This window comes from Mauremys reevesii, linkage group 3 (genome assembly GCF_016161935.1).
Source record: "Mauremys reevesii isolate NIE-2019 linkage group 3, ASM1616193v1, whole genome shotgun sequence".
Taxonomy (NCBI): Eukaryota; Metazoa; Chordata; order Testudines; family Geoemydidae; genus Mauremys; species Mauremys reevesii.
The window spans coordinates 2,957,559-2,969,616 of NC_052625.1; the positions used below are offsets into that span (position 1 = coordinate 2,957,559).

General features: G+C 63.2%; 2 protein-coding genes across 2 annotated transcripts in view; one reads left to right on the forward strand and one right to left on the reverse strand.

Annotated features, from left to right (window-relative positions):
* Positions 1–991: 991 nt before the first annotated feature.
* On the forward strand, positions 992–5,844 carry GNMT (glycine N-methyltransferase). The gene is made up of 6 exons (XM_039530203.1): positions 992–1,230; positions 2,355–2,482; positions 3,329–3,442; positions 4,159–4,301; positions 4,930–5,051; positions 5,327–5,844. Exons 1-6 carry the CDS (start codon positions 1,025–1,027, stop codon positions 5,496–5,498), a joined length of 885 nt encoding a protein of 294 aa, XP_039386137.1. The 5' UTR covers positions 992–1,024; the 3' UTR covers positions 5,499–5,844.
* Positions 5,845–8,407: 2,563 nt separating this feature from the next.
* Positions 8,408–12,058, reverse strand: part of PEX6 (peroxisomal biogenesis factor 6) — a 28,598-nt gene continuing 24,947 nt past the window's right edge. Inside the window, exons 17-18 of the mRNA XM_039528970.1 lie at positions 11,204–11,343; positions 8,408–9,040 (exon numbers count right to left, since the gene is read on the reverse strand). Coding sequence (XP_039384904.1) covers positions 8,904–9,040; positions 11,204–11,343 — 277 coding nt within the window. The 3' untranslated portion in view covers positions 8,408–8,903. The remainder of the gene's footprint in view (positions 9,041–11,203; positions 11,344–12,058) is intronic.

The window sequence follows — 12,058 nt, forward strand, 5'->3', positions numbered from 1 at the left end:
AGCGAGAGCTGTGGGGTAAGGAGTAAGAGTAACTGCAGGCCCTTGCTCTGCTCCGACCCCACACAGCCACAGCAGAAGGCCAGGCCTGTCCCGGTTTGGCCCTCTGGGCCACCGCAGTGTAGGCAGCCGGCTGGAGACACCTGCCCAGGAGAGAGACACGTGGCTCTCGGCCCAGGAGAGGCTGAGACCTTAGCGCCGCCGCATCATGAGCGCAGCTGATGGGTGCAGGTACCAAAGTGGGACCAGCGGGGGGCAGAGAGCCCGTGAATCAAACTGAAACCCCTGTGGGTGATGGAAACCACTTAAACATGGGGGGAGCAGTAGCCACCCCGCACCTGTGAGCAGGACACGTGGCGCTTCTCTTCCCCTGGGGAACGGAGCTGCCCCTGCGGAGGCTCCTCCAGCCCAGCCCGAGCGAAGGGAAACCCCAGCGGGGGGCTCCGGGCAGTTATCCGCAGGCTCTCCCCGGGGTGGGGGCGGGGCGGGGGGCGGAGCGGGCTGGGGGCGAAGAGGGGGCCGGGGCCGGGGGCGGGCCCGAGAGGCCGCGAGGGGGCCGGGCCTGGGGCGGTGCAGGCTGGGGCTGGGGGCGGAGCGGTGCTCAGGCCCGGCTGCAGCGGGCGGAGCGGGGGTGGTGCCGGCCGGGGGTGCCCAGGCGGGGGCCGGCGGGGCGGAGCAGGGGCGGAGCGGGCCCGGGGCGGTGCAGTCCGGGGCGGCGCGGGCCCGGCGGGCGGTGCAGGCCGGGGGCGGAGCGGGCTCGGTGCAGGCCGGGGGTGCCCAGGCGGGGGCGGAGCAGGGGCGGTGCAGGCCCGGGGGGCGGAGCGGGCCCGGGGCGGGCGGTGCAGGCCGGGGGCGGAGCGGGGGCGGTGCAGGCCGGGGGTGCCCAGGCGGGGGCCGGCGGGGGCGGAGCAGGGGCGGTGCAGCCCGGGGGTGGAGCAGGGGCGGTGCAGGCCGGGGGCGGAGCGGGGGCGGTGCATGCCGGGGGTGCCCAGGCGGGGGCCGGCGGCAGAGCGCGGCAGGCGGCGGGATGGTGGACAGCATCTACCGGACGCGCTCGCTGGGGGTGGCGGCTGAGGGGCTGCCGGACCAGTACGCGGACGGGCGGGCGGCGCGGGTCTGGCAGCTCTACATCGGGGACACGCGGGGCCGCACGGCCGAGTACCGCAGCTGGCTCCTGGCGCTGCTCCGCCGCCACCGCTGCCGCGCCGTGCTCGACGTGGCCTGCGGCACCGGGTGAGCGGCCGGGCCGGGCCGGGCGCGGGGCCTGCCCGGGCGGGGCGGCAGGGGCGAGGGAGCCCGGACCGCCCACCCGCGGGGGGGGGGTGAGAGACACCCCGTGCAGCCCCCCCCGTGTGTGTGTCACATCCCCGTGCAGCCCCCCCCCGTGTGTGTGTCACACACCCTATACAGCGCCCTCCATGTGTGTGTCTGTGTGTGACACCTCGTACAGCCCCTATGTATGTGTCACATCCCCGTGTAGCCCCGTGTGTGTCACATTCCCGTACAGCCCCCCCGTGTATGTTTGTGTGTCTCTGTGTCACACCCTGTACAGCCCCCCCCATATGTGTGTCACATCCCCGTACATCTCCCACCGTGTGTGTGTGTCTGTGTGTGACACCTTGTACAGCCCCCGCCCCGGGTGTGTTTGTGTGTCACATCCCCGTACAGCCCCCTGTCTGTGAGATCCCTGTACAGCAGCCCCATGTCTGAGACACCCCCCCGTGAATGAGATCCTTCATCCAGCCCTCCCTCCGTGTGGGACCCCCCCATCCCTCTGTGTGTGAGAGTCCTGTACAGAGTGGGGCTCCGCCCCACGTGGGTGTGGGTGAGATCACTGTATGTGTGTGACCCCCTACCTGTGTGTGTGTGACCCCCTACCTGTGTGTGTGCGAGAACCCCCCTACCCTGTAGGGGTGACCCCCACCCCAGACCCTTCCCCCCCACTGTGTGTTTGCAGGAGCTCCCCCTACCCTGTGTGTGTGAGATTCCCGATACAGCCTATCCCTGTGTGTGCCCCCCCATACATCCCCATGGTGTGTGTGGGAACCCCCCCCATATGCAGGAACCCCTGGACTGCCCCATGTGTGTGTGAGACCCTGTACAGCCTCCATTCTGTGTGTGAGTGGAACCCCCCTTGCGTGTGACCCCCTGTACAGCCCCACCCCATGTGTGTATGAACCCCTGAGACAGAGGGGAACCCCCCCCACTCTGTGTATGTGAGACCCCTGTTCAGCCCCCCAGGGCCTGAGAGGAGCCTGATGGGCTACCCCAACCCTGGCACGCACACACAGGCACCCTGCTCTGTGTGACTCCCCCTGCGCCCTGCGGGGGTCTCACGCTCTCTCTGCCCTCGGCAGGGTGGACTCCATCATGCTGGTGGAGGACGGGTTCAGCGTGACCAGCGTTGACGCCAGTGACAAGATGCTCAAGTACGCCCTGAAGGAGCGCTGGAACCGGCGGAAGGAAGAGGCCTTTGACAAGTGGGGTAGGCACAGCGCCCTGGGGCGCACGCTGGGGCAGTGTCCCTGCCCCTGGACTGCTTTGGGGTGGGGAACAGGCGGTGAGAGGCCCCACGGCCTGTCTTTTATCCCGATGCGACACTTACACCCCCCCGGAAATGAGCTGCTCGGGCTCTGAGCCCTTCCTGGTTTGTCTCTGGCTGGCAATGAGCACCCTTGGGGATGGTCAGGAGAACAGCGTCCTCCTGGCACGGGGAGGGCGGGGTAGGGGTGATACCTCTAGCGGGAGCCCAGAATGTCCTGGACTCCTGCTGCTGCTCATCCCGGCCTTGAAACGCCTGACTAGTCTGCTGCCGGCTCTGCCAGGCTTCCCCCGCCCCGAGGGGATCAACGTCCAGTCCCCAAGTGCTGTAGGCTGCATTGCCAGACCGAGCGCCCTCCCGGTGCCCCGTCTCTCTGGGACATTTCCCTGGCGTAGGATCATCAGCAAGTGTAACATGCTGCGTGCGCCTCTTCCCTGGACGTCACTGAGCAAGACGTTTCGATATCACACCCCGTTCTCCTCCCTCGCACATGCAGCATTCGCTGCTCCTGGCTGGCTTTGAAATGCCCCGTCCCACCTCCCCAGGGTAGTGAGGGTCTGGGTGCTGCGGCTGTTGCCTTTGGCCATGAGCCCGAGCTGTTCAGCGGTGTATGGGGGGACGGGTGCTTTCTGGGCTGCAGTGGCAATGGGTACTGCCCCCCCCCACCCCCTGTTTCTGAGGCAGGATCAGTGGGGATCTGTGTGCGGGAGGGAAGGTCCCCCAGCCCAGGGAAGGCAAGGCCTTTGTGTGTGTGTGTGTGTGTGTGTAACCAGCTCTCGTGTGGTGCAGTCATTGAGGAGGCCAACTGGCTCACCCTGGACAAGGACCTGCAGAAGCCGGGAGACGGGTTTGATGCTGTCATCTGCCTGGGAAACTCCTTTGCACATCTGCCAGATTTCAAAGGTGAGCCTGGTGAACAGAGGCTGCTTCCGGGGACCAGCCCTGCCGCCAGAGCACTGAGGGCCAGGGGCAGGTGCGCGCGCAGGGCTCTCATCTCCGAAGCACCAGGCCTCTGCGGCGGCCAGGCGAGGTGGGCCCGCCCGCCCATTTACTGCTGCAGGGGGGTTGCTGAGACGGGCTCAATCCCACGCTGGGATGGCAGCAGGATTCGATCTCCCAGCCCATGCTCAGTCTGTGTCCAGAATGCGACCAAGGTCCCGACTCCCCGTGTGGTGCAGGAACGAGGGGGAGAAGAGAAGGTTGCTCGGCACCACCTAGGAGCATCTTGGATTCTGGGGCTGCTCTAACTTTGTGCTGCAGCGGCCCTATGTGGGCAGTGAGCGCCAGCTGCCCCGTATACCCTAGCCCCCCTCCCTGCCCCAAGGGCACTGGTCTGCTGGCTGTTCCTGCTCCAGGGGCCTCTTTCGCTAGGGCGTTCCGGGATGGCCACGTTGGGCTGTGCCAGGGCCCTCCTAGGCCCAGCCAGGAAGTGGGGCTCTCGGGGAGGCGGACTAGCTTAGCTGAGGCACGCAGGGCCCCGGAGACCCTACCATGTCCACTGCTCTCTGTCGGCGCCACTGCAGGACAGAGCGAGCTGCCGAGGGGCCACGGGCAGCCGGGGTGGGGAATGGGCTCTGGTGCATTGCAGGGGGGTAGCTGAATCCCGCCCCTTCACCTAGGTGATCAGAGCGACCATCAACTGGCCCTTAGGAACATTGCGAGCATGGTGCGACCGGGCGGCCTCATGGTCATCGACCATCGCAACTACGACTACATCCTGGCCACGGGCTGTGCCCCACCTGGCAAGAACATCTACTACAAGGTCACTGCCCTCCAGGCCTGCCCGGTGGAGGGGGAGGTCACTGGGGGTCGGGGGCTGCTCTGTTTGTTGTGTCCCATGGAGGGATAGGGGCAGGGCTGACTGGCACTCAGTGATGTGGGGATAGAGGTCTCTCGCCACCCCACACGTCCGCTCTGGCAGCCCCCGGCCATGCCCGTGGGCTCCGGTGCCCTGGTGGCGTGAACCCTCGCAGCTGGCCTGGTGGGAGGGAGCAGCTCTGGCTGATGGCGGACAGGGCTTAGGGAGGTAATGAGGGAGTCTGATCCGACTGGAGTCACAGGTGAGGACAGAGCGGAGGAGAGGCTGCAGGGCTGAGGCGGAAGCAGGGCCAGCTAGAGGCTGTGGAAGGAGAGTGCAGCAGCTGCCTATGTGCCCTCGGGTGTAGCCACGGCCGGAGGCGTCGGTGGGTGTTGTGCAGACCACACCAGGAGAGCAGGCTGCATTGGGGGTTGGGATTGGAGCATCACCACCGCTCCAGGCAGGCAGGCTCCATCCCAGAATTCCCAGAACGAGCATGCTGGGGTGGCGTTAGCCTTCCTCCACCGACCTGGGGGCCGATACCTCCTCCCGTCCCGTGTAACAAAAGCTCTTGGCCTTGTGCCCCTCCCAGAGTGACCTGACGAAGGACATCACCACATCCGTGCTGCTAGTGAACAACAAAGCCCATATGGTGACCCTGGACTACACCCTGCAGGTCCCGGCCCAGGGGCCAGAGGAAGCCCCGGAACTGAGGTATGTGCTGGCTGGCACAGTCACCTGTGGCTTGTGGGCCCCGATCCACGTGCACACGAGGTGTCTGGGCACAGGGCGCACGCAGCAGGGGCCTGTCCTGCTTTGCCCCGCTGGGGGCTCCTGCAGGCTGAAGAGAAGCACCAGCCCTGAGTGGCGTAGCTGCATCCCTGCTAGCCCAACTCCCCCGTGCACGGCAGGCTCAGGCTGACACATCCCGGAGCCCCCCGCAGGCGCCTGCCCCAGCCCCTCAGTGCGGTCTCTCTCCTGTGTTCCAGCAAATTCCGTCTCTCCTACTACCCTCACCGCCTGGAGGCCTTCACGGAGCTGCTGAAGAACGCCTTCCAGGGTCAGTGCCAGCACAGCGTCCTGGGCGACTTCCAGCCCTACCAGCCCGGCCAGGCCTACACCCCCTGCTACTTCATCCACGTGGTGAAGAAGACAGGCTGAGGCGCTGCCGGGGGCTCCCTGGCGTTGCTGGTCGGACTGCGCCCCCGGCCGCGTGGATGGAACGCTTCTCCATCTTCCTCTCTGAACGGCTCTGCTTGGGCGGCCGCTGGGACTCTCCACCAGCCGGACGCTTCAGGGGAAGGCCCCAGGAAGTGCCTGTGAGGCCTGAGCAAGGCTCGGGGGCTGGTTAGACTGGCCCGTACTGCTGCTGCTTGTCCCTCTCTGCTTCTCGCATTTGTCAGGCTGCACCGGGGTGGGGGGCGTTGGTCCGAATCTCAGGGCTGTCGAGGGCTCTCCAGAAGGCTGTTGCGAGGAAAGTGAAACAAGGCTCATGGAGTTACCAGTGCATGTGGTCCTGTGTGTTTGTTCGGCGGACGGGCTGGGCATGAAAAGCTCAGAGGAGGCTGGAGTTGGTGCGAGCAGGATTCTGCTGGTGCCGGTCATGGGGCTCTCTCTGCAGTGCCACTGTGGCCTTGGTATGGATGAGTGACAGGGCCGGAGCAGAGCCTGTGTCCAACTGCATGCTACAGCCGCTGGGCCATTCTGCATGGCCATTGCTGCAGATTTGGGGGCGGGGGGGGGTCTGCCCAGGAAGGGGAGGCTGCAGCAGTCGGCATGGTGCAGCCGGCTGCACCGTAGCAGCAGCGTGAGCCTGAACCAGGTGCTAGCTGAGGGCGGGGAACGGAGTCGAGATAGAAAAGCAGGTGGCACAAGACTCGGAGCAGGGAAAACCCCGGCTAGTTGGTGTGGTTGCTCAAGGCTTGTGGGGGCGGGGGGGGGTCTAGTCTTGCCTGCCAACAGCTAGTACCCGCCTCCCTCCCAGTGCAGGGCGTGACCTGGCTGGGGAAGGTGGCTGCTGTCCAGCCCCAGGCTCCTGGCCGAGTTAGCTTCCTTCAGGCGTTGTCACCAGTCAGCCCAGCGAAGTGGGTGTGGGGAGAGCGAGGGAGGGGTAGGCCAACGGGGAGCGGGGGGCGCTTGGCAGGGCAGGGCTGGGCTGGGTCAGCCCCTGGGCACTGCTGCTGAAAAGGGCAGCGAGGACACCGAGGTGGTGCTCACAGGGGCTGGCAAGGAGAGGCGGCTGCTAGCGGCAGGTATCACTGACCCCAGAGGGGAGATGGCAGCCTAATCCCTAAAGGGACGGGGCAACACAGCCAGCCCCAAGCAGGGCAGCTTCAGGGCCTGGGCCAGCACTGGTGCCCATCTGGCGGCCTCAGGCCAGCTCCTGGGCTCCATCCTACCCTGCACCTCCTCTCCCTGCCCCCTATCAGTGTGCCCGGGCTCACTGCAGCGGCTGCCCATTGCTCGCCCAGCAGCAGGGGAGGGTAAGTGTCCATTGGTGGCTAGAAAAAGGCACCTCTGCTGCTACAGCAGGCTCAAGTCCCTCCCCGGGGTGTCAGGATCTCCAAGGGGGAGACCGCCAGGCCGGCCCCAGGCTGAGGGGCTTCATGCTAATAGAACTGCTGCTAGAAATTGGCACTGCTGAGGAGGGGCTGCTGAGATTCCCCTGGGAGGGGAAGCTGGGGCCAGATGATGAGAAAGAAAAGCTGAAGCCAATGTCACTGAACAAGACTTACTGCACCACGGTGCCCTTCTCCTCAGAGAGCCAGCCACACGGCAGCCTGTGCAGGCCCTGCCCTGCTGGGCACAGCTGCCTGTGCCTAGACCCAAACTCCCTGCCAGGCTCACTCTGCCCCTGCCAGCCCCACAACAGACGCTGGTGAGTGGGTACAATGACACCGAGCAGGGCTTGGCAGGAGTGCAGTCTGCTTTTTGCAACCCGCGTGCACGGTGTGTCAACACGCCCCTCTGGGTGCTCAGAGCGTAACGCCCTCTCGCAGCTCTCAGTGAACGCCTGACCCCAGCTGAAGCCGGGAACTGCAGAGGGGGCAATAAATGCCCAGACACAGCTGAGAACTAGACCAGAAATTGCCACTTTATTTAGAAAGCCCCTGTACAGTATTTACAGCCCGTGCAGTATCTGCCTGTGCAGCTGGCAGTGTCCTCACACACTGCAGGTGCTCCATGCCTCTTCCCTGTGTAGTGCCCATGCCCGTGTGCTGGGAGCTGGTGAGGGGGGTTCAGAAACCCTGCAAAAACGTCTCAGGGGACCCCCGCTTCCTCCCTGCTGCTCTGGCTCCCCCTCCTGTCTTGTTCGTGTCTGCCTGAGTGATCGGAAGCACCATCCCTGCCTGTAGTGCATGTGCCAGAAGGGAAAGCAGCAGGGGACCCTCCCACCACCCATGGCTAAAGCTCCAGAAGGAAGTTCTCTCTCATTCGGGATGAGATTCCCCTCCATGCCGAGGGCCAGCACGAGACCACCCTTCAGTTGTGCCAGGTTTTAGGCTGGCCCTGTACTCGGGGAGAGGAGCTGTGGGTGTGAATCCCCCTCCTGCCAGGAGAACAGTGCAAGGCCTAGGCCCAGAGCCCCCAGCTGCGTGCACAGCGCCATGACAGCTTTGGAGAAACAACCGCATCTGCCTGAAACAGTGCAATTCTGACACAAACCCGCACCGACAGCCCTTCCTCCCCGAACTGTCCCGCTCTCATGGGCTCCCCCCATACACCCCCTGCCACCCCAGCTGGGACAGGGCCCCGCTGCGCCCCCCAGCTGCAGCGACTGCCAGAGATACAGCTCCACAGGTCCTTGGTGCTCCCCAATCTCTCACTGGCTTTAGTGAAACAGACCAAGCCCCGTTTCTCTCCAACGCCGATCTCAGGTCAGTGCCAGCGCCCAGGGACCGATCCCCCCCTGCTGCACCATGGCACACAGCCCGGGAGAAGCAGCTGCTGCGGTTCCTGGAGAGCGGGAGGAGCCCTAGAAGGGAGCATGGAACACAGCCCCCAGCCCAGCAGTAGCAAAGCCATTTCCTGCTGATCCTGAGCAGAAGGCGTCTGCTAATTTCCTCAGATCCCAGGGAGGCTGTGGGAGAGGGGAGGATTTTTCACTCCTGGGAGACAATCCACCCCTGAGCTCAGGATCTCTGCCTACTCCAGGGGGAGGGCACGGGATCATGGGACAATCCATGACTAGTGCAGGGTCTCACAGGGGCTTTCGTCGCACTCCTTTCCCTTGAGATCCACAACTCAGCTCAAGGCCCCTTCCTCTCACACTAGATTACGGGGCAGGATGTGGCTGTAGGGGTGAGGGCCAGGCTGTGAGGTTGGAGGAGTGGGCCTGGGACCGAGGAGGAGGAGCAGGAACCCCAGCTGTGCTGCCGACAGCCTCAGAGCCATGGCTAAATGCTGTGCCCCATCCATGAACGGGGGGCCAGGGCTGGCCAGGAGTCAGCAGGTGATGACACCTCCCCCTCTCCACTTCTCCAGCCCACACGCCTGTCCCAAATCCTCTTGGCCTTCTCCGTATTAGGGCTTTGTGTGCTCCTTCCCTTCCCTTCTCACTGCAGGCTAGCAGGCAGCAAACTTCCGCTGGATCACTCTGTATTTGAGCAGCTCCTGCTCCGAAACCGACGGCTGCAGCCTTGTGGCAGCTTGTCCAAAATCCTCCATGGTCAGAACTAGAGCGGAACTCTCTGTGTCCAGCCCTGGGGAAAGAATCACACAGGCACCTGAATGCAGATGGCACAGGGAGCTGGTCTCCCCCACCCCCAGCCCAGGAATCTGCTCCCGGCCAGGCAAGACCTGACAGCCCCCACTCTAGACTCTGCACAAGCTGTTAAACAGCCACGTGAGGCTATAATAATAATAATAATGGAGATATCCAATCTCCTAGAACTGGAAGGGACCCTGAAAGGTCATTGAGTCCAGCCCCCTGGCCTTCACTAGCAGGACCAAGTACTGATTTTGCCCCAGATCCCAAGTGGCCCCCTCAAGGATTGAACTCACAACCCTGGGTTTAGCAGGCCAATGCTCAAACCACTGAGCTATCCCTCCCCCCTCACTTCACCCTGCCCACCTGCCTCCAGCCCCCTCCAGGCCTTCCTCTGACATTCTCTCACATTCAGAATCATGGCTTCACAAAAGCTGCCCAAGCCTAGGCAAATAAGAACTTGCCTTGTGGGAAGGCAGAGGCGTGAACTCAATTCGGGCAGAACGGCTGGGCCTGGAGAACACCTCCCCGCCCGCTCCCCAGAGGGGGAAGGGCACCCTGCCACATCTCGCAGTGGAGAATGTTCTTTAGCCCCATACTCTGGAACTGTGTGATTACGGGCGATTCTCAGCGCTCGGTTTTGTAATGAAATTTCTAACTATCATGGTTGCGGAGATAAGCTTGAAACTGTGGCCCGGGTGCCACCTAAGAGCTCCGAAATCAGAAACAAAAGAGAACCCCCAGTCTGTTCTCTTCTTAAATCCCAGGACTTTGGGGGCCTGCCTGGTGACTGTGGGCTGGCAAACCTCTGAACCCCGCTCTGCCTCATGCACATGGGAGCTGCCTGCCTGCCAGCGACTGGAGGGGATAGCTCATGCCTTTCTCCCCAGCCAATCCTTTCCCCAGAGAGAAGCTGCAGAGCAGCTGGTGAGCAGAATAAAGAGGGGCGACGACAGCGAGCAGAGGAGACCTCCGCGCTCCAGCAGCAGGCATGCCTGCAGGCATTTCGGGGTTCCAGGGAGTCGCTGGGCCAAGCTGCGTGTACTCGGTGCTCACACTCTCCCCTCCTGTGCCAACCCCACCAGCCCTCGGTCACTTTCGGGCCGTGAGGCACCCTGCTCGGCTCAGACGGAACGAGCCCTGGTGGGACTGTTCTCAGAGCCTGGTGCCAAGCCCATCGCTATGCAGCTGCCTTGTGCCGAGAGCAGGGGAACAAACAACCCGGGTGGAAGTGGCTGACGGCCAGCATGGCGGAGCAGAGTCCAGGTCAAGCCCGTTTATATAATGTCTGTTTACCTGGCTTAAGGCACAGGCACAAGAGAGAGGGTGGCTGGAGCGAGACAAGGTTGGTGACCAAACGCAGCCATTGACCAGTCCCCTTTCAGTCGCTGTTCGTGACCCCGGCTCCGGCCGGGCAGGAAGGCTGGTTCCCGGGGCTCTCCCCACTGGCTGACATGTGGCTCACTCGGCCCTGGACGGAGCATTTGTTAAGTCTGACTCGGTTTATTTTGCCTCGCTCGGCCCCTTTTTAATACTGGGGAATTAGACAGCGAGCTGAGGGGCCCAACCCGGAGAGGGAAGCCAGGCTCACGCCCCTATTCTGCAGCTGGGGAGCGCCGTGCAGAGACATACCCAAGCCCATCCTGCAGGCTGACCCATGCGGACGGACCCCACTGGGCGGAGCCTCAGAGAGCCCCGTGACTGAGCTAGGCTTTGGAGAGGGGGGTTCCTAGCTCCCAGGCCACTGCTCTAACCAATGGACAATGCTGCCTCTCCATTGCTTCCATCTGCCTGGGTGTGCAAGTCTCCCAGTTTGTGAATGTCCACAAAATGCCCAGATCACTGGTGAACAAGACCCGACCTAGCCCGTCCGGATCCCCATGGTAACCCCCGGAGGAGCTTCGTCCCGACTTGGCTTGGCCACTTGGCGTTCCCCTTTGTCCCAGCCCCCAGCCGAGTCAAGTCCAAGCCAGTGTGAACTAATGAGGGAAGATTTCACAAGACACTGTATCAAATGCTTCACTAAAACCCCAGACACAGTTCGCTGCCCTGAAAGCCTATCAGGGGAAGCCCCCGTGTCTGCCTGGCATGATTTGTTCTGCATTACTCCCCGCCCAATGGCTGCACAGCACACAAGAGGAAGGGGCTGGGCTCCTACCTTCCTCAATCCAATCCACCTTCCGTTTGACGGCACACATCATGGCGTCTGCGCAGAGCGCGTACAGATCTGCTCCCGTCAGCTGGGCAGGGCACTGATCCAGGACACTGCTGAAACTCACTGAAGGGTCCAGTTTGAACCTGCCAGGAGGGGAGATGCCCAGCAATCAGAGCCACACACAGCTGGAGACTGACTCCAGCCAGAGGGATGTGGGCAGGGGGACTCGGATCCCCAGGTTAGCTCCTCCCTGCGCAGCCCCCCTGGGCTCTGCACTAGGTTCTCCATAATCACAGGCTCCACCACTTGATTGACCTGCTCATTCATTTCCCTCCTACAAGAACACAGCTGGCCCGCGTCACAAGTGGAGTCTCACTCCCGCAGGACAGATTCAAAGGCAATTCAGACCTGTCAATCAGGGAAGACCAGGCCTCTGCAGGTCTGGCTCCCGGCTGCAAACTCCTCCCAGAGGAGAACTTCCGTAACTATCTACATCAAAGTGGTCTCAATGTAAAAAATTCCTGTGCAAACCACACACCCCAGGGGTTCGGTCTCCCCTAACAGGAAGGGCTCTGGCAGATGGGGCCGGCCAGACAGCAGATTTCAGCAATGCACATTAGCTTCTCCAACCAGGATATGCCTGGCCTGAGCGGGAAGAAACAGCAGTGATTGTCTGCAAGCCAGATGGGGAAACTAAAACACCTCCAGACTGGTTAAAGCATAGCTCCACACCATGGAAAATCCCCGGGAGAGCGATGGGAGACCCCCTGCCCAGATTCCCTGGCGCCCTGCAGCGCGGGCAGTCACTTATCCCTGTGCTCAGCAGGGTAAAACACTGCCAGGTCACAACGGGACCTC